Source organism: Glycine max, chromosome 18, assembly GCF_000004515.6.
Source record: "Glycine max cultivar Williams 82 chromosome 18, Glycine_max_v4.0, whole genome shotgun sequence".
Lineage (NCBI taxonomy): Eukaryota > Viridiplantae > Streptophyta > Magnoliopsida > Fabales > Fabaceae > Glycine > Glycine max.
The window spans coordinates 55327139-55349799 of NC_038254.2; the positions used below are offsets into that span (position 1 = coordinate 55327139).

General features: G+C 31.3%; 2 protein-coding genes, 1 non-coding gene and 1 pseudogene across 3 annotated transcripts; all 4 read right to left on the reverse strand.

The window, feature by feature from the left end:
- Positions 1–332: 332 nt before the first annotated feature.
- Positions 333–4469, reverse strand: LOC100800937 (UDP-glycosyltransferase 83A1). Its single transcript, XM_006602873.4, has 3 exons — positions 3873–4469; positions 1843–2412; positions 333–805 (listed from the first exon to the last, which is right to left on the reverse strand). Exons 1-3 carry the CDS (start codon positions 4357–4359, stop codon positions 525–527), a joined length of 1338 nt encoding a protein of 445 aa, XP_006602936.2. The 5' UTR covers positions 4360–4469; the 3' UTR covers positions 333–524.
- A 1742-nt stretch (positions 4470–6211) lies between these two features.
- Positions 6212–6299, reverse strand: MIR4368A (microRNA MIR4368a). Its single transcript, NR_048689.1, has one exon. It is a non-coding gene; the product is annotated as a microRNA MIR4368a (primary transcript).
- A 7622-nt stretch (positions 6300–13921) lies between these two features.
- Positions 13922–14792, reverse strand: LOC100306416 (histone H3.2). The gene has a single exon (NM_001251580.3). The coding sequence runs from the start codon at positions 14705–14707 to the stop codon at positions 14297–14299; it is 411 nt and encodes a 136-aa protein (NP_001238509.1). The 5' UTR covers positions 14708–14792; the 3' UTR covers positions 13922–14296.
- A 3692-nt stretch (positions 14793–18484) lies between these two features.
- Positions 18485–22307, reverse strand: LOC100802012 (double-stranded RNA-binding protein 4; annotated as a pseudogene).
- Positions 22308–22661: the final 354 nt, after the last annotated feature.

Below are 22661 nucleotides of genomic sequence, written 5' to 3' on the forward strand. Positions count from 1 at the left end.
ACTTTCACAGAAATCAAAGATGGTCGGTGTTATATTGCTATATACAATTTTGGTCGTGTGCATGAATTCGTACTAATAAGCATTTCCATTTAGGACTAGAAATAAATCTCCTCCCTTCAAAATAGTGAACAGTTACTAAATTTTTCTGAGACAGTTAGTAAAGGTTAAGGAAAAATTTAGGAAACTAGAAATATTTTTTTCTGTTCAAAATAGTGAACAGTTACACACAGACCCTCTTTTTGTGTCAGAAAAGCTACCATACAGAATAAGGTTTCTTAGTCATCAAAGAAACAAGAAAAGGAATGGGAGAGAGGGGACAAAACCACCTTCAAGGATCAAGAATCAAAGAAAGGAAAGAACCAAAAAAATATGAGAAATAGATCCGGGTAAAGGTATCTAATCCTTTATCGTGGAAATAATGAGATTCATAATTTTCAATATACTCAAAAACTACATAACAGAATGAACAATTTTACTAACTAGTAACTAAATTACAACGATTTCCAAACTATACCAAAGCATTATTAATCTGCCCAGCTGATAAAGTTTTTGAGATTCTTTGAAGAGTGACCACCTTCTACTGTGTTATTCAAGGTCAATTCCTTCAGTTTCAATGACCTTGCTTTTATGCAGTCATCACCAAGTAATTGCTCTACCTTCTTCCTTATCTCTCCCTTTGATATGAATCCATTCTCATCCTTGTCTAATCCCAATCCAACCTTCCACACATCACAAATATGTGACTTGTTAACAAACTGATCCTGGGCTAATGGCCAACACAAGAAAGGTACGCCACCACATACACCTTCTATAGTAGAATTCCAACCACAGTGACTAATGAAACAAGCTATGGCAGGGTGGTTCAATATCTTCTTCTGTGGTGTACAACCTACAATTCTGCCTTTACTTCCATGAAATTCATCAAAGTATGCATTGTTTACCTCGTTATCATTACTCGGCCCTACAACCCAAAGAAAAGACGTGTCAAGGAAATCAAGTCCAAGAGCTAATTCCTTAAGTTTGTTGTGATCAATTACTGCCGAACTACCAAAGGAAATCAAGTCCAAAACATATTTAGTCAATATTATTCAACTAAAAATTACAACATATAATAAATTTATTAATTTTTATAAAAATTACATATAATCGTTACTACCATGATTTAATTTTAGTTAATAGGGTAAAAACAATTCTGCCTTTACTTCCATGATTTAATTTTTAGTTAATAGGGTAAATAATTTTTCACATTATTTATGCATTTTAATTAAATTACAAACACAAACACACACACACACACACACATATATATATATATATATATATATATATATATATAAATTAATCCTTTCATGTAATGATCATTGATTATGCAGGGAGACATAAGGTTAATATTATAATTGAGAAAGTCAATTTAACTCACAGGTATGAATCTCTCGTTTACATTTTTAATAAAAACTAATAAATTAACATTTATCGATAAAAATAAATTATTAATTATGCTATACTACCATAATAACAAAACAAAAATAACTAGTTGAATACAAAACCAAATTAAGCATAATTACTTCGCCCAATCCATAAAGAAGTTGAGATTCTTTGATGACTGACCACCTTCTAGTATGTTATTTATGATCATGTCCTTCAATTTCAATGACCTAGCTTTTATGTCTTCATCAACAAGCAGTTGATTCGCCTTCTTCCTTATCTCTTCCCTTAAAATTATTCCATTTTCATCCTTGTCTAGTCCAAGCCCAATCTTCCACACATCACATATATATGACGTGTCAAGATATTGATCAGTGGCACATGGCCAACACAAGAAAGGTACACCAGCACATATACCTTCAAGGGTAGAATTCCAACCACAGTGACTAATGAAGCAAGCCAATGCAGGGTGGTTCAATATCTTCTTCTGTGGTGCCCAACCAATTATTTTACCTTTACTTCCATGAAAATCATGTGGGTATGCATTAGCATTTTCCTTGTTGTCATTACTTGGACGTACAACCCAAATAAAAGGCTTGTCAAGGAGATCAAGTGCAAGAGCTAATTCTCCAAATTGGTTTGGATCCAATACTGCTAAACTGCCAAAGGAAACATATATGACAGATTGAGGTTGTTGTTGATCTAACCACTCTAAGCAAGTTGTGTCTTCTTCCCAGAATGAACTTTTGTTGCTCTCACTCTCCATCAATGGCCCAATGGATAGGAACTTTGGTGATATGGAAAATGCTCCAGGCTCAAGATCATAAGTAGTGTTGCAAAGCCACCACTCTCCTAACTCCGAAGTTTGCAGCTCTTGCACAAGATGGTCAAAGAATATCTTATTAAAGCCACGCCATGGAAAGTTTTGTGTGTTCATCGTAGGCATATTTGGAGAGAGTTGAATTTCTTGTTTTTTGGTAGGAAGTCCTGCAATGCCAAAGGGAAATAATGAAAACTCCGGTTGTCTCTACTTGCACTATTAATTAACCGAGTGATTGGGATCAACCATCAGGAAAATTTTGACGTGGGAAATACCAAGTTAACATCGACTATATTTGAAAGTTAACAAAAATTACGAAAATTTCTTTGTTCTTTTGCCATAATGAAGTAAATTAGGTTGACCCCTTCGGTTAACATAATTAAAATTGGAAGAATCAAATTACAAATCAAAAGCCAGCAGTACGAAATTTGCCATGTACAACTGAATTGCATGAAAATTATCAGTGACTTTGATTTACATGTATATCTAACTAATATTTTGAATAGTGGTATGATAACTTTCACGCGAGGTTCTGTAAAAAAAAAAAAAAAACAACTTTGACACGGGATTTAGATATTTAATGATAGAAGATGGAATGGCAAAATTTAACATAAAATGAAATAGCATACGTGTCATGGTATGGAACAAAATCAAATAAAATTATCATAACATTATGATTAAGTTCCTCTCCAGTGATTCCATCCAATATTTAATGATATTAATTGATGACTTGACTTGACAAATGATATAGTTAGTAAACACAATATACTAAGTAAAAAAACACAAAATATTTAGACTAGCTACAATAACCTAAAAAAAAGTATTCTAATTGTTGTGTTTTTGATAATACTTATAGGTAAATACATTTTTATGAAACAAAAATAAATAAATAAAAAATAAATATTTTTCTATTTTAAGAAAATTTAGGGTTGCAAATGAATCGACCTAAATCGAGTTCAATTTAATTTTGTTTGAGTTTAATTCAAGCTCAACATGAATATTTTTTTCAACTCATTTCAAGCTTAGGAGAAAAAAAGAAGATCAGTTCAGCTAGTTAGTTTGAATTATATGAATCAAAAGTCATTTTTTTTAAATTTTATAAATTTTAAATTTATTAATAGATTTTAGACAAAATTAAATTTATTCTATTAACTTTAAAGGATCATAAGGTATAACAAAAAAAATATAACTATAACAAAAGTTTACATAAATAAAAACTATCACACTTTACATATATAAAATTATAGAAAACATAATCAATTATATATATATTTGACCGATTCTTGAATTAAATGAGTTTAACTATATGCAACTCAAGTTTTATTCATTTATTTAACCACTTCATTTTTTAGTTTAAATTTAACTTTTTTAAGTCATGAATTACATTTATCGAGCTTAATATCAAATTAAATTTTAAATTATCTTTGAGCTGATTCGATTCATTGTGAACCCTAAATAAATTCATCATCTAAATATGGATGAAATTAGGATGGAGTGACCCTATTGTTTATATTGAAAACTTTTAAAGATTCATTTAATCAACTCAATAAAAACTTAGGATATCAAAATCTCACAATACAATGCATAAGGAACTAAAAATATAATTTTAGCCAAAAGAATTATTTACCTTGAGAATCAATAATGCCATCATCAATCAGCTTTGGGATGCAAGCAACAGAAGCCAAGGAAGTTGCAGATGCTGGACAGAGAAGAGCCCCTTTGATTCCCAGTCTGTGGCCAACTTCCAAAGCCCAACTCATAGTAAATGTAACAATAATACATGTGATCTTTTTGTCAACATCCAAGGCATTAACATCTTCTATGAGCTTTGGAAGCAAAGCAGGCATGTTGCTTTTAATAGACAAAAGAACTTTCGTAACATCACTTCTGTCATCTTCAGCATCCAAACCATCAGGGAGAGTCACCAACCCTACTTGCGAATGCTCGAGGTTGTCAGCACCAGAAGTCTTGGCTCGTTTGTGGTTGAACTCAGTGTGCACAAAAGTGACCTTGCAACCATGCTTGGCCAAAAGCTGAGAGAATTGCATAAGGGGGTTCACATGTCCTTGAACTGGAAATGGTATACAAAGAAAGTGAGGGATGCCCATTAGCATGAACTGTTGATGAAGGCAAACAAGAGAATTATTAGAAGACTCGAAGATAAAAGGGTGTGATTGTTATTTATTTGTTGAGTCAGGAGGGCTTGGTGAAATTAATGTTTGTAGTTTATATGCATAATGCTTTTTCTCTTATATAAAAGGTCATGGCTATTAAAACGCAAGTATATATGTAACGGAGGTACTTGATTGTACTATTCAAAGTTGGTGGGTTTGAATACACTGGCAAGGACATTTCAAATGGATAAATTATTATAAAATACATAGTCTCAATGAATTTTCATGCAACATTTAGTTAATTAAATATATTTTTTTTCTTCTAAAGTATAAATTTTAATTAAATCAACAAGAAAATATTAGTTTAAACCGTAGTTAGAGACTACACAAGAATTTCAGCTTCAAAGGTGAACCATACCCTACTTCTTCATCCTAGAAGCCGCCCGTACACAAGAATTTCAGCTTCAAAGGTGACCAAATTATTCATAGAATTATTATTTAAAATACTTATTTAAAATGACTTTAATGAAATCCCTCTATTTTATTTGGCTACGTGCTTTCATCTTATTTTGGCTGGTTGTGGTTGTCTTATCCTATCATTAAGTCTTGAAAAGCTTAAGAAATTACTTACTACTCCTTATGTCATATTATTATGTGGCTATAAGCAGAGCAGAAGTTTTGATAGCTCCACGCCACTGCCACTCTATTCTTTTTAGGCGCCAAACTCATGAAATTTTTGCCGCCAATTCTTCTTCACTTTATTTAAACCATAGATTATATTGTATTTTTAGCCATGCTAGTTGTTACTTGTAGATAAAGTTCATCAATATATGATTTTTTTTTTAAAAAGGAAACTTGGAGTATAAAAATGTATTATTCTATATAAAAGTTTAATTTTTATATATTTTTTATATAATTTTCTTACAGTAAATTATTAAGAAATATAATAGTTATAATTTTTAAAGTAATTATAATACAAATGAACAAATTTTTTTATATATAAAAAAAAAGCTTTTTACTTTTTAGTGTATCTTTTATTTAATTTTATTCTTATATATACTTTTAAGAGTAAGAAATTACATTAATTGTAATATGAAAATATACTTGAAGTAGAAGAATATTATATATATGATGACATCTTTTATTTAATTAAGAAATTACATTATTTTTTTCTTTTGCAAGTGTTTCTAGAAAAATTTACTTAAACATGCTCTAAAGAAGCTAAATCTACCATTTTATGATAATTCTGGCTAAAATAGAAAAATTACATACAAATAAAAAAGTTACTACATTTTTTTTCTAAAAAAAAGAAAAAACTATGATACATGCCTGATTTTTTGTTTTGTAAATGAAGTTGTATGAGAAGGGCACTTGGTGTGGTTCCTAATCCATTGAAGAGAAATTATTAAAATATGAAATCTGCTCTTATCTAAATTACCCTTATTTATTCAAATTAAGAGAACCTTTAGTAGAATATAGGAAGCTGCAAAGTTAGGATACTCATTTTATGTCAAAGTTTGGATTTTTTTATTTTTTCAACCCTAGTCTGGAAAGAGTGTGCAAAAGGGGCATTTATGCTTTAAGTTATTTACAAAATCCATTTTTGATTATGATTTTGTATTTTTGGTTTTCAATTTTTAATTTGTCTTCTTGTTCTTCCTTGTGGATATGGTATATTAACTTATGGCTTATGTATTTTGTGGGATCGATGGATCAATATGGGTTGCTGATATATATTATATTTGATTATTTATATTTTTTCTGATGGGATAGCAACCAGAAAAAGTATAAATAATTAAAAATAATATTCAATTCAAAGACGGTGTTTACATCAACACCGTCTTTGAAAGTAGGCATTCTAAAACGGTGCTTACATCAGCAACGTCTTAGAATGTTTACTTTCAAAGATGTTACTGAGGTAAGTACCGTCTTTGAATGCCTACTTTCAAAGATGATACTTACCTCAGCAACGTCTTAAAATGCATACTTTCAAAGACATTGCTGAGCACCATCTTTGAAAGTTGTTCACTTTCAAAGACAGTGTTTTGAAACTTGTCGTTGAAATTTTAAAGTTTTGACGACGTCATATTCAACGACGTTCGAAGAACAACGTTGTATCTCCTATTTGACCGTTGTAGAATCACTTTTTTTCTAGTAGTGCAGTTATTATGTCAACTGCTCTGCGGAATGTAGAAATGATATTTTACTCTAACTTTCTACAAGATTAATTCTACACAAAATACTGTTCATGGATACTCGTCATGGGTAACAGCTGACGTTTTAAGTCATACTTTTATAAGAAAAAAAAATTACCTAAATTCAAAATGCTTGTACAGATTAATGAATACATAAATACTGATCATGAACACTCGTCAAAGTCGATCGTGCGTAATTGCTAACGTGTTAAAACATAAAACTCCCTGCCCAGGAGAAATTTTGTCTAGCTAATATTCAAAGTTGGAGACATGTATCATCAATTCAACAGAAAAAAGAAATGTCATCATCCAAATACCAAAGTTACTTGTAGACAACATCTGCCACGTCGTAACTATATACATAAAGCATATAGGACCATATTAAATATATATATATATATATATATATATATATATATATATATATATATATATATATTGAGAATCGGAAATAAATAATAGTATTTGATTTTAGAGAAAGCATATATATTTGATTTAGAGGAAATAGAATCTCCATTATGTGTAGTAAATATGACTAGCCTATATAAATGGATACCGTAATGTCATTTACACATACAGTTTCAGTTTAATATGCTTCTAGTTATTATTGTTTAATATGGTATAAGAGCTAGCTCTCCGTGGGAGACTCAAAGCAGGGAATATACTCAAAGAATGAGACATCAACGGAGATGAAGTACCGTCGCAGAGTAGGAGAAAAAGGACAATATGAATGCGGTACCTGAGTAGACAATACAGTAGTGAAGGGCACACGATTGAAGCTTGGAGGTGTTGTCTCAATGAGATGGTCTATTTTTGTGCTCAACAACCCTATTTTGTTTAGGGTGTGAGCACATGAAGTTGTTGGATAATTGACGAGAATAAATGTTTTTCTCACTTACTTATATCTTCATTAACATCACCCTTATATTCCAACATAAGTTTGATGGAGAATACCTAGCCATAAATGTCTAAAATTGGCGAGATAAATATTCATGTATTATCATTGCGAAGAGAATGTATAGGGATACCAAATTGAGTCATGATAAAAAATTCAAAAGGGAAAACAATTCAGATCTATTCTTCTTTAGACACAGCCATGTATAACATGAAAAATTATGTGTAAAGGTTACAAAATATTTAAAATTAGAATGAGAAACAAATACAAGAGGGACCTCACACATCTGAATAGACTAAGGCAACCCTTTTTTTCACTCTATCAGGAAAGCTGAACTATCTTATAGTTACTCGACCAAATATTATTTTTGCAGTGTAGTGAGCCAGTTCTTGAATTCTCCTTGCCAAGATTATTAGGATGCAGTAATATGCATTCTGAAAGCATATTAATAGTGCTCCGGGAAAAGGTCTTATTTATGAAGACAAAGGACATGCTCGAATTGTTGGTTATTCTGATACAGATTGAGATTGGGCTGGTTCTCCTAGTGATAGACTCAGATATTGTGTGCTAATTTGAGGAAATTTAATATCCTGAAAGTGCAAGAAACAAAATGTTTTAATGAAATCCAGTGCTGAGGCAGAACACAGAGTTATGGGTTTCGTGACTTGTAAACTCATGTGGCTGAAGCATCTCCTAAGAGAGCTCAAGTTTGAAGACTCCCGTGCAAATGACAGTGATATGTTATAACTGGATAACATTGCATATTGCATCTAATCCAATCTTTTCGGAGAGAACAAAAGATATTGAGATAGATTATCACTTCATAAAAAAAATTAAGTTCAAACAAAATTATAAGATTTGTCAACTAATGATCAGATACATCTTCCCTAAGTCTTTGAGGGATTCTAAGATTTACTTTTAAATAGTTATTATAAAAAGTAATAAATTAAAATACAAAATTTTATTTTTAATAATAAAAATATACTAATTATAAATTAAAATATAAAATAAATGAAAAACTCCATAAATGAACAAGAGTCAAGTTTCTTTTCACTACAAGAATTTTTCTATATACATATGATACTTTTTAAGGATAGTCATTAAAATCATAGCTATAAATATTGTGTATCTACAATTACAAACATGGACCTATCAAAAAAAAATTGTTCTGAAAAAATAATAAATATAAATAGAGAAAACAGATTATTTTGTTAATATAAAAAAATTATAATGTGATTCAATTAATAATCACTACATATAAGTTTATCGACTTTTAAAAAAATTACATTAAAATCCTTAGTATCAAGATTTCTCTATTACTTAACAATATAAAAGCAAACTTTCTACATTATGAATATACAAAAATTAAACTCTCACAGGTACAAATTACACATGAATTTTCAATACAGAACCAAATTAAGCATACTTAATTACTTTGTCCACTCCATAAAGAAATTGAGATTCTTTGATGATTGACCGCCTTCTAGTATGTTATTTATTCATGTCCTTCAATTTCAATGACCTAGCTTTCAAGTCAACTATAGTGTAAATTTATATATATATATATATATATATATATATATATATATATATATATATATATATATATATATATATATATGTGTGTGTGTGTGTGTTCTTGAGTGTAGGAATTATTAATTGTTTTAAAATATATATATTTAAACATAATTAATTTTTTTATTGCAGGACTGTTAGAGTAAAATGTTTTGCTTTTTTTATAAAATTATGTGTCTGTTAATGTAAAGGTATAAGTATAAATATATATATAACTCATCAAGACATACAAGATATGACTTTTCACTAAAATTTAAAAGATGTAGCTATTCATCAAAAGTCATGAGATGTGTATTTTAAAAGATGAGATCACTTCATTAAAAGACATGATGAGATTATTATAAATAGAATCAATCTACATCCAGAAAAATAGAGAATAAAACCACAAAACTCGTCATATTCTTTCCATTTAAATCACTTCCTTTCTTTTGTTATGCACCAAGAGAATTGAGGAAACTATATTATCCTATAAACTACCATTGACGAACGCATAATGTGGGTGTAGAAATTATGTCAAGGAACTCTATTATTATTATATCATAAAGTGACTTCAGGGGTATACCTTATTACGTCCAATTTCTATAGAGATAGATGGGGACAAATCAAACCTATAATAGTGTTTTAGGCATATCTTGGAGATTTGTGTTTTTTCTTTATTGTTTCTTCTTTCTTGCAAGACCATTACCATAAATGATCTCTTCAAAGGTATTTTCAAGTTGTTACGGAGCCATCACCACCAATTCCCCGCAACAATCTTTAGGTTCCACTACCAATCAATAAAGATCGATTGTTCCAACAATCTTTAATTTTGAGTTTTGTCAAATATGATTATTCCAACCATCTTTAGATTTGAGTAGTAGCCAATAAAAGTTGTTCCAACAATCTTTAGGTTTAATTTTCAATCAATAAAGATTGCTCAAACAGGGGCATTTCATATACATAAATTTGTGTGACCAGTACTTATATATTGAGTTTTTATATTGCATTTCCTACTATGAGGACATTTTATAAATACACATGTATATAATATTAAGAAAATTTTAAAATTTGTGTGGGCAATTGCTTCCAATGTTTCCCAAGTAAACTCGTTCTTAGTCATCGGCAATGAATATATATTTCACTCTTATAACGTGATAACAAAAGAAAAACTATTGTTTTTAACTTATAAAAAAAATATTTTTTATTTAAAAAACTTACATAGTTACTATTCATTATTTGGAAAATGTATTTATGACCGGCTAGTTTCTTCCTATATTTAGAATAAACCTTGACAAATTAAGCATCAATGTTTCTTTGTAAGTTTTTTTTTTGGGGGGGGGGGGGGGGGGGGGGGTAAAAATTCTTTGCAAGTATTTAACCCTACACTCTATAAATGGAGCTACCAAAAAGGTAGCAGCAGCACCAACACGAAAGATCCAAAATGTAGTTTGATTCATTTTAGGGCAAACTAATAGCCTTCATTGCGTGCTTGTGAATCTAATAGGCTGGATTTTAAGGAAGATTAGTCAAACCTCATTTTAGTGGAAACAAAGTTGCAAGTGCATTCATTATGAGCTCATAAAGCAAAATATTCTTCTTTTTTTTCTTATGATGTGTGTGCTTTATTGAAGCTATTTTCAATTTCCATTAAAAAAAGAGCAATGTCTACAGATTGGGATTAAACTATTACCTCAACCACACTTGTTGGTCTGTTCCTTCTGCCACTTCCAATTAAACTGCCCAAGCTTCATATTACGAGAGCAATGTCTACAGATTGGTATCAAACTATATATTGTCTCAACCACACTTGGTAGTCTGATTCTTTGTAAACAAAGCGTTCTCCTTTGAGGGATCCCAATCAAACTTCCCAAGCTTCATTACTAGTGCATCACCAACCTCAGCTACATAACCTTCATTGTTTGCATGGTATATATCTTGATAGAGCTCCCACAATGGATCCTAGCTCGTCTCCGAGCCTCAATCAACTCGGTCATTACATCATGGATGCCAAAATCGTAGAAATGGTCATAAAATATTGTAGGCTGCAAAAAAAATAAAATTAAACACAACAAAAGTAAAGCTTAAAGATTCCAAGATTTGTGCAAGCAAACAGATTATCTTAATGCCTTAGTCCTTAGTCCTTGCAAACAAGAAACTACAATTTTTTAAGCGACTGTAATATTATTGAACTAACTTAAAAATGACAGGCTTATCATGAAAGCATTAGATGATATTGTATTATAAGGACTCACAGTTCCGGGATGAGTCAAAATATATGCATATTCCTGCATGAGCTTATCCTGTGGGAATGCCCAGTGACCCTGAAAATAAAATGAAATGTTAAATCCATTTTTCTCTTTCTCTAGCATGATTAAGTTGTAACTTGAACATAAGAAGCAGTAATAGTAATGCAACAGTGCCATGACTCACAATTACCTAGGAAAACAAAGATCAAACTTTGAAATCAATAGAAAACAAAGGAATCTTATGTTACAGCCACACACTTAAAGTGCAAAGTAACAGACAAAATACCACACAACACAATTCATTTCTGTAATCATTTAATCGCACCTCTTTCTAATTGATGTAGTAGAAGTTGTTCTACAGATCAAAGGGTGCCTGGGAACAATGGAAAAACGTGGAAATATTCCAAATGCTGCATCAGGCAACAGAACAGCTCCCATTTTATTTCTGCATATCATACAATAATATATTATACAATCAATTCATAAAACATTTAACATTCAATCATCGCATTGAATAGCAGAAGGGTGTACCAGTAAATTAACAATAACAGCACAACACACCACTATTCCTTTTTTTCTTATCTCAGCCTCACATCTAGAGCCATTAAAAACAAGTATCTGAAAATAAAAAATAAACCGAAAAAATAAAACTAAATCCATCTCCAATAAAAATTTTAAGTGAGTTTCTTAACTTATTTTTTTGTCCCCACAATATTTTTTATAATCCCCAAAGTATATGTAAAATTCACACACAATTTTATTTCAATAATAAAAAAATTATAAAACTTCAAAAAACTCACACTTTTATATTTTTTTTTCCCACTTAACTATGATTAAATTATGGTATTATTATTTATCAGATAAATATTATTTTTTTAACTAAGAAATTTACGCAAAATACATATCTTATTTTTACGAGATTGATTCTTCTTAAGTAGATTTACTCTAATAAAAAATAAACTATAACGCGGACAACGAGAGCTTTCCACGCCCAGAAGAGTTAAGTTGGGTGAGGAAAGTAAATATAAAGTCCTTATTTTCAGAACTCGGTGTTATCTTATCTACCGTTATTAAGGCTATTTTTGGAAGTTCCACCCTATATTTTAGATTTTTGAATAACAAAATGAACAAAGAATTTTACTCTATTCATCCTATAATAATCCTCTATAAAAAAATTAAAATAATTATTATTTTAACTTTTTAATGTATGATTAATTAATTTTTATTTAAAGTCACTTTTGATGTATTATACAGATATTTTGTTTTGGTATATTAAATTTTAAAAATTTTATTATAATTTTTATATTTTTAAAATTTATCATTTTTTTAATTTTTCACTAAGAATCTTAGTGTCCTGTTAAATTTTAAATTTTAAAACATTTTTTATTTATTATGGTTTGCAATTATTTTATTTGGTAGATTATATTTTAAAATTTTCAAATCATTTATATTTTCATGCTTTAGTCCTTTTTTAAAAAAATTGTTAAAAATGTTAGTGTCATTTTTTTTTATCTATAAGAAAACCTAAACCACAATTACAATGGGACGAAAGGAAATATTTATTATTTCACAAGTAAATATTTTTTAGAGAATTCAAATATACACAAATTTTCTTGGGATTAATCAACAAGGTGTTAGTTCGAGTAATATTAAACTCAATTATCTCTTAAACAAGGTCTTACATGAGAAGAAAAAATCATCCTTAAAAAAAAAGTTTCTTAAAAATAATGAGTCAATCAAATTTTTCTGATACAATTTAATATTATTTTAAAAATTGATATATCTAAAAAGTGCTCCAAATTATATGAATAGAGTATTTTAGTATCTTAAAGTTTTTAAACTTTTGTTTCTAACTTTAAAAAAGTATTTTATTTTAATTTTTTACTTAAAAATTATCATTATTTTGCATTAAAACTTTGAAGGATCAAATTTTAAAAATAAATAAATAATAACCAGTGTGTTGATATTAATATTATTGAAAAAAGATGCATGATGCGAGAATCATCTGTTCCTAGATCCTTTTCATGGATTATGCCGGGGGCATACCTATAAAATAAAGAGAGCAACTTTATTAGACATGTAACTGCTAACCCAAAGAAATTTAAAAATCAAAGCAAAAATTCCATGTAGCCACAACCCACAATCAATGAAAGTTACAGATAGAACTGTGCAACATGCACAACTGAATGCACCATAAAACTGCTCGGGCCTTCGTCCTTTCATCGAAATTCAACCCTTGACTCCATTAAGTACAATGAACTGAAGCACACACAATCGATGGAACAGAAAAGCAACAGTCATAGTATAATGTCTTTCTCTTGCCAAATTCTATATACTCACAAGTGTGGGAACATTTTCCTTCAAGCTAAAATCAGTGAATTTACAAATGAACTTGTATTGTGACCATATACAAATTCATTTGTAAAATTCACTAATTATACAAATGAATGAATTTTATTTTGTGGACTCGAATAAAATTCACTAGCTGAAAAAATGGTAGAAATTTGCAAAATCGGAAGTTGATGGGGGTTCAAGATTGCCAGGGCAATAAAATCCACAAGCCATTTCATTGAATCATTCGTTTCTTTCCAAAAGGACCCAAGTCCCATAATCTCATGACAAACTGCGAGATTTACAATGTCACCGACGACCGGGACAAACAGAAACATCCTGCTAAGAAACTCCAAACTATTGAATGCTTCTCTTTTAGAGAATGCAAAGGAAAAAAAAGTGCAATTTTACACATAAAAAGCACGCAAACTGCTATGTTGATTGTCACTCTTAGAATAGTTTTAATTTCTCCGGGATCAAGTTCTTCAAGACCATTCACATCTTCGTAACAATTTTCTTCAATAACCATAGCATTTTCATTAACTCCTCATAGTAACACAATATAATTACAAAAGCAAAGAGATTCACATTTCACATTCCACATAAACACACAGATGGAGAGGATTCCTACAACCAAACTCCCAAACACATCCTTCAAGACCAGAACCCTAACCCTAACCCTAAGCACCTAACACCCAAACCTCTCAACCTTGTTTCTAAGCCCTCTCGCCTCTGATCCTGCGTGCAAGCTGGATATCCTTGGGCATAATGGTAACCCTCTTAGCATGAATCGCGCAGAGGTTAGTGTCCTCGAACAACCCAACGAGGTAAGCCTCAGCAGCCTCCTGAAGCGCGGAAACAGCGCTGCTCTGGAAACGCAAATCGGTCTTGAAATCCTGCGCGATTTCTCTCACGAGCCTCTGAAACGGAAGCTTCCTGATGAGAAGCTCGGTGCTCTTCTGGTACTTTCTGATTTCCCTCAGCGCCACGGTTCCCGGCCTGAAGCGGTGGGGCTTCTTCACTCCTCCGGTCGCCGGAGCGGACTTCCGAGCGGCCTTGGTGGCGAGCTGCTTACGTGGCGCCTTGCCACCGGTGGACTTGCGAGCGGTTTGCTTCGTACGAGCCATATCGAAGTGAGAACGTAGTGAAGAAAGTGAAATGTGTTATTTTTTTCTCGGGAAAGTGAAGGAAAAGAAAATTTGAAACTGCGAGAAATAAATGGGTATTTGGTCGGATATATATATGGGGAAATTTTTGGAGAAGGAGATGAAGGGGAATGGCGCGGGAATTGAAAACTTTTTTTCGGAAGATGATAAGGGAAAAGCATGGCCGTTGATGGGAAGGGATATCAACGGTCGCCCGTCACTTAAACTAAGGGCACACGGATCGCTATCCGTGGCACTAGAAAGTAACCAATAGGGTTGTTTTGTCTCGTTAACAACAACTTTGGCATTGAGTATTGAGATTGAGAGGCAAAGTTCACGGAAATACTAGCTTGTTATTCTTTTAGTTTTATGCTTTAAAATTAATTAATTAAGTATAGGTTTAGTAAGATGCACATTGCTTATATTTTCTTATTTTTAAAGAAATAAAAATAAACTGAATTAAATATAACTTTAATACTTCAGTAAATAAAATATGTTCTTGTCCTCGAAAAATAAACTAGATTTGATTTTAGTCCTTTTAAAAAATTTATTGGCATTTCATCCCAGAATTTTAGAAATACTAGATTTTAGTCTGAGTGACATGGGAAAATATATGTAGGAGGAAGAAAGGGTGTGGGTTAGGGGTTAAGAATTTGAATGCTTTTTAATTTGGTGTTACTTGAAAAATAAAGGCAGCAAGCGAAGGGAAAGCAACAGAATTTTTAGTATAGAGTCATCAAGTGCAAGATGAAAGATGGAAGGTGGAAAAAATAAAGGTATAAGATGCTTCAGGTGTTGGATAAACATAAACTATGTGGGAAAGGATTGCAACTTACACCAAAGTTATTTGTCAAGCAATATTTAAAGGTAAGGGGGTAAGGTTATGTAAAAAGTTTATGCAATTTAAATTATTGCAAAAGATTGAAGGGTGGATGACTTAGGTGGTAAAGGTATGGAAATAGAGATGTAGATAGGTTGTTTCAGTGATAACAAAAGCTATTGGATGGGTTGGAAATCTCGTTAAACAATACAATTTTGAGAAAATAGAAGGAGCATGGGTTGGGTGCAAAGCAGAGAAATTAAGTATTTATTTACTGAAGTCAACATATTAAGTAATTATGTATAAACTCAAGGAACATGTAGAAGAGTTTTTCAACTAGACGTTGGAGAAAAATGTACCTTCAAAAGGTGCAAATATTTCTGGAAGCTTGCTTTGGATATATTATAATACCATAGTCAAGGGATGTGGTAAAAAAAAGTAGAACATTTAACACATTTGTTTTTTGAATGTGTAGTCTCGGCTAAAATATGAAAGGCGTGTTTAAGTTGATGGGAAATTATCTTGGTTTTACATAATGATGTACAGACAAATCTACGATTTTATGGGATTGTTAGATTGTGAATGGGCAAGAAAATATATAGGGTGTCAATATGGTTTGTACTAAAGCCGTTTTACAGATGTTTTTTCTCACTGTGTAGCATGTAACAGAAGAGATTATGACTTTATATACTTCTTTTTTTTATTATTAATAATAATAATAATAGTATTACTATATCAGTCTAAATGAAAAATAATAAAAATATTAATATTTAATAGTAAAGGAAGAAAATAACATTGATTAAATTTTCAAAACTATAAATGTCTGATTCATTTTCCTAAACTAAATAGTTAATTTTGTCTATGAAAGTGTGATGCATTAATTAATTAATTTCTTAAAAATAAAAAATATAAATTTAATCGATTCATTTTTCTAAACTAAATAGTTAATTTTGTCTATGAAAGTATGATGCATTAATTAATTAATTTTTTAAAAATAAAAAATATAAATTTAATTCATGAATATGTAAAAAGTGTATAAATTAATCTTATCGTTAAATTTGTGAGATTAAATTATCTACATAACTAATTTGTCTCACTTTTGTACGCAGATATTAAATATGAATTTTTATCTTTTAAAAATTAATTTGTTAGTGGATCACATTTTTATGGATGAATTTAGTTATTTACCTCATTTTTGTGAGTTATGATATTCAATATTAGAGAGAAAGGTACATTATCATTTATTTAATCCCTAACTATTATGAAAAAAGATTTTTTCGACGCTCAAAAAGCTATTTGACACCTAGAAAGAGAATTTAAAAAGAGAAAAAAAAAATAAGTATGATAAGTGATATGAAGAGATAGATAGAGAAAAAGTTGACATTTTTTCAATTTTGGTTCTTATAATTTTATTTTTTTTAGTCATGTAAGTTTGTGTGCTTTTCAAATCTAGTCTCTTTGAGAATCTAATTTTTTCTATCTATAGTCCCTATAAGTTTGCACTTACAAGGACCACAGTTGGAAAAACTCAAATTTACAAGGACTAAAAATGGACAAAATATCTTATAGGGACTAAAATTAAAAAAAAGAATTTACAAAGACCAAAAATGAAAAAAAAAACGTTAATTTAAACATATTTAAACTTTTAAAAATTATATCAATAATGATTTGTAATTAAATGATATTGTAAAACTATTTTACATTATTAGTGTATAGTTGTTAAACTCTTTATTTAATTAATATTGTTTTAGAAAATTAGAAATGTAATTAGTACACTTGATCTTTTTAAGAGACTTTATTTTTGTATTTTATTCCTCTTGAGTGTGTATAACGAAACATGTAGAAGGAGTTAGTGTGAGACAATATAAGTGACATGTTGAAGTTAGCACGGAACAATGTGTGTGAGACACAAAAGTTAGTGAGGTAGTGTGCATGATAGGCAAGAGTTAGCATGTGGCAGTGTGTGTGTGACAGGAAAACATTAGCATGGAGCAATGTGCGTGACAGGAAGGAGTTAACATGGGACAATATGTGTGACAGAGAAGAGTTAATGTGGGATAGTGTGCATGACAGACATGAGTTACTATAGAGCAGTGTGTGCGACAGACAAAAGTTAAAGTAGGGGCAGTGTGCGTGATAGACATGAGTTAGTGTGGGACAATATGCATATAGGAAGGAGTTAGCGTGGGACAATATAAGTGACATGTAAGAGTTAGCATGAGACAATGTGTGTGACGCTAAAGCTAGAATGGGACATGATAAGAGAAAGATACCCAAATACTAAACGTATTGATAGTCAAAATCCGTTTATTATTTCAACTTAGTAAAGAAGAAATAAGGAGCTCATGAGTTAAACTATTACTTGAAACTCATTGAGTAAAATAAAAAAACTTTAACTTCTTCCACACCAAATAAACTAATCACTAATCTTTTGAGTAGGCTCTCTTGTGCTTAAAGCATAAGAGTTTATGTTTTCATTAAGAGTTAGACTACAAAAAGAACTACCTATAAGCTAGATCAATATTGCAATTTAACAATACTTAAGCAATAAAACTTTTCCACTTAATGAAATAGTCTTGAGTTAAACTCTCCCTAGTTTTTTGCTCTAACAACTTAACAAGACCACATCTCAAGAGTATCCAAATCCCAAATCAAAATTCAAAACACTCTTGCTGATTATATTCACACCATTAACGGATGCACCATTCATTCAACTCTTCAATATTCTGATAATTTTCAAATTCATCAATCACTTAATAGCAAGTCATAAACGGATGCACAATTTATTCAACTCATTGTATTCTAATAATTATCAATTTCATCACTCATTTAATAGCGAGTAATGGCATGGCATCATCACACTTGCCATAATTAAAACTAATGAACAACTTGGAAATATGCAAGTTAGCAACAACTCAGCATAGAGCCAAAAGCCAAAATGAGCCACAGCCAACAACTTGGCGCCATTGATTCAAATGGATACAAGCTAATACCAAAATGCACTAGCAAATTAGTTTTCATTCTACAACAGAAGTTTCAAAATCCAAAGCATCACAAAATAAAACAAGTAAAAAATGTCCCAAAAGCATTCAAATATAACCAAAGATATCTATATTCTATACAACTCTCCCGACTCCCGGCTATGCTGCTGCCTATGCAGAAGGCCAAAATGATCATTAATCACTTTCACATGCTCCTGTGGCACTGAATAAGAAGCGATTCTGCTCAAAGAAAATGCCTTAATTGTCAACCTGCAAAATTCCCACAACAAAACGTTCAATTAATTAATACCAAACACATCTACAGGTAAACATCAAGCTTTGCTTCTAAACCAACATCTCTTTGTACATACAAAACTTGCTAGCTTTAATTACATAGCCACTAAAGCAAGCACATTCTCCCCACTACAATACACACACAAACAAACAAACTTATTTTACCCAGAAATACAATACCCCAATGGCTCATCTTAAACATGGTTGAATAAGTTTTATTTAGAATGAGAAGCATGCAGAAGATTGTTATAGGGATGGAATCAAATGCATGACTTATTACTAAAATAACACTTTTAAATTTTAATAAATCCTCTAATAAGGACCCATTCTCCTTTACTAAATATCCATTGGCTTATTGCAAGTTGACCCCATTAGAATTGACAAAGAGCATTAAGATCAATCTAGACAGTAGGAATGGGAAATGGGAAATGGGAACTTTCAAAATTATGGACAGATAAGGAATATACCAAAAAGAGAGAATAAAATTTATTGTTTACAACTAAAGTTACACAGACATGGAAAAGTATAAAAAAAAGGCTGAAGAGAAAGGGAAAAGGCAGTATGATAGTAAATAACAACAATGAGATATTAAGAAACTTACTATTCCAATCCCAACTTCTTATTAGCCTTTGACTTGTTCCTTTTCCGCTTTTTTGAACCTGAACCATCACCAACAGACAGTTCACGTGACCCATCACCAATAGACAGTGCACCAGAACCAATGCCAATGGACAGTTCACATGAAACACCAGCAGTAGACTGTTCTGGGCCTGGAAGGAGATTCAAATTTGGAACTTCAGTAATGGTGATGGCTTGAACGGATGATACATGTTCCCGCATCTGACATTCCTGATTGAAGGAAGGCACAGGAAGTGCAACTTTTGTCTCATTCCCATTAGCAGCCACAGGAACTGCAACCAGGGATGGTACATGTTTGACGGTTGCTGAACTAGCATTAATGCATTCCGATTTGGTCGATCTGACTGCACCAAAAGTACTATATTTCGACTTTATTGTCTCATATAGTAGCCCTGAGGTAGCACCATCTGTTTTATATATTCATTCAATTCAATTAGTTACTGCACAACCAAAAAGGAAAAAAATCTAAAAACATGTAGTAAAGAATACCTAGAATTGACGTAATAGCGTTACGTGCTGCTAACTGTTCAGCCTCTTTTTTGCTTCTAGCTGCATCACCAACGTATGTTGTACCCTGGAAGGTCATAGATGATACGAAAAGAGGAAGCAGCCCTTATAGCTGAACAGTGTTGTATGCAGGCTTTTCCACCTTCAGCTTAGCAGCATATTCATGTAAGATAGATTTTGACAAAGTAGTGTTCTGGAAAAAAGATCACAAGTAGTAATATAAGGATTTTATGACGAAATATAATATTGAATCATTTCCTATATGTCAATAGAAAGTTACTGATGACATCAGATACCAGCAGCGATCACTCAGCTCTTGTACAATGTCACTTTTCCCAAGCCCATAAAATAAGAACACAACTACTTCATGCTATACTGGACTGTTTCAAACCTTTAACAAAATAAAATAAAAAAGATAGAATTGTTTCCCCATAAGCAACAAATTTCATTTTTCATTATGATACTTCGATAGAACTTGTCACTAGTGAACAGATTTTGTGTACAAAACAAAAATCTGAAAATAAGTTAAACAAGAAATATAATTTCCACATAATTCAGTAGCTTAAAAAATTGATCCAAACAATCGAACAGCTAAGCATGTGTTTGGAAAGATGTTCACTTCTGATAAACACCAATCCAATGTGAGAGACAAATTAGCATTGAACAAGCTTTGGATTGCATGTTGGGCGTAAAACAAACACACTATAAATCAGACCAAAGACACGATATGTGTCACATCATAGTTATGAGTTCTCAAAAGGTCAGTGGAGAGGCTAGCCTAAAATGTCTTCACATGGACATGCATAAATCTATGCGGCCAAAAAAGATTATACGGAATATGGAACACACTGCAGTATTACACGCAGAGTCACAGACCCAAGATAGTTAGTTATACATAAAAACATTTTATAGCCAAAAGTGGATAACAAAATTTGGATCAACCAAAACTAAAATACAAATAAAACAATCCTAAGAATGCAAGACACAATGCAGTCTCAATGCATGTAGAACATATGGTCGACAAGCATAGCAATCTGAATCAAATAACACTAAACAAATTACTCAAGGGACAACATTGTATAACCCAAGTAGACAAGTAGTCAAATGATCGAGGTACTATGAATAATCAATCTATCTTAACTTGAAGTTAGTTAACAATTCTCAATTTTGACATGAAAATTAAATTACAACAAACCTCATGAGTAACAGGGCGCTCTTTTGTTTTAAATTTTACATGTAGGTTCTCTAGAGCCATTCTAGCCACATCCGCCTCGGCCGCTCTTAGGCGAGAGAAAGTATTTGGGGAAGTGTATTTCATTCCATCAACCCATACTGTTGACCTAAATTTTGGATCATGTTGGCGCCCCTCGTTAACATTTATGTACATAGGAAGTGATATATTACACTTTTGAGTGAAAGATTGCAAGCGAGTCTTGTATGGCGCATCAGGCAAACCTGATGAGATCAAATAACAAATTACAAATCTTTTGTGATAAAACTCAATATATTTAGATTCTGACCAAAACTTCCACAATAAAAAAACAACCATAGTAAGCATACAACACAAGTAGACCTAAGGAAACCAGTTTATACTGAACATAATTTAATCACAATGTGGTCAAATTTAAATATTTCAGGCTGTCTCTATTTTTTTCTTTCAACAATTTTTTTAAGACACTCTCCAAAATGATAAAATAAAATATTAGCTGCCAAGGCCATGCTGAAAGTGATTGCTCACAATTCACAACATCTAAAAAAAATACTAAAAATATTTTTTAACATATCAAAACTAACCCAGCAAACTCGTTCAACTAGCTTGATACATGAATTTCACCTCATTCAACAGAGATTTTTGGCTATTCAAAAGGAACTTTAAAGTAAATGGATATCATATATGAGGTCCATAAAAAGGGTACTAACTGAGAATCCATTTTACACACACACTGAGAAGTCTCACATACACAGATACACATATCCTAAATAATGAAAAGCTAGAATAAAAGACGACCCAGAAAAAAAAATGCTTCTTTTATCGAAAGGGTGAGAATCCGGAAAAAGGGGTGTTCTTACCAGGAGGAAGAGAAGCAGAAGAGGATGATAAAGGTTGGGATTGAGGCTGATAAGCAACTGGAATGGGAGGTGATGGTTGTTGCGGTGAAGGTGAAGGGGAAATGTTAGAGGAAGAAGCGTTGAATTGAGGAGTATCCATGAAATAAAATAAAGTGAAGAAATGAATTGAGTTTTCAGTGAAAACAAGAATTTGTTGTCGAGTCAATATAGTTGGCTTGTGATTCCCTTTTTTGACATCAAGTGCTAGATACAATGAACAATTAATTGAAACAATCAAGATTCATTTTTGGCAATGGAATAATGCCATTGGTGGGTACTACAGCATGTTTGAGGATTAAATGAAAACATATGGATTGATAAAATTAATTGAATAAATCATGTTTGTCAAGCAACTATGACACATTAATTACCATAATGCGTAGCATAGTAAAATGTAATGGTGACATTAGTACATTACACAAAAAATGCAAGTTTTTGGCAATCTGCTCTATACAAATCATATCAATTCACTCCAATTTACTTTGATTTTTTTTTATTGATTTGATAGTGTCAAGATCAGCTCGAAGACAGTTTTTTTTGGTAAACCAAAGTGATTGTATTAAAAGGTACTAGTGGTACCATATAA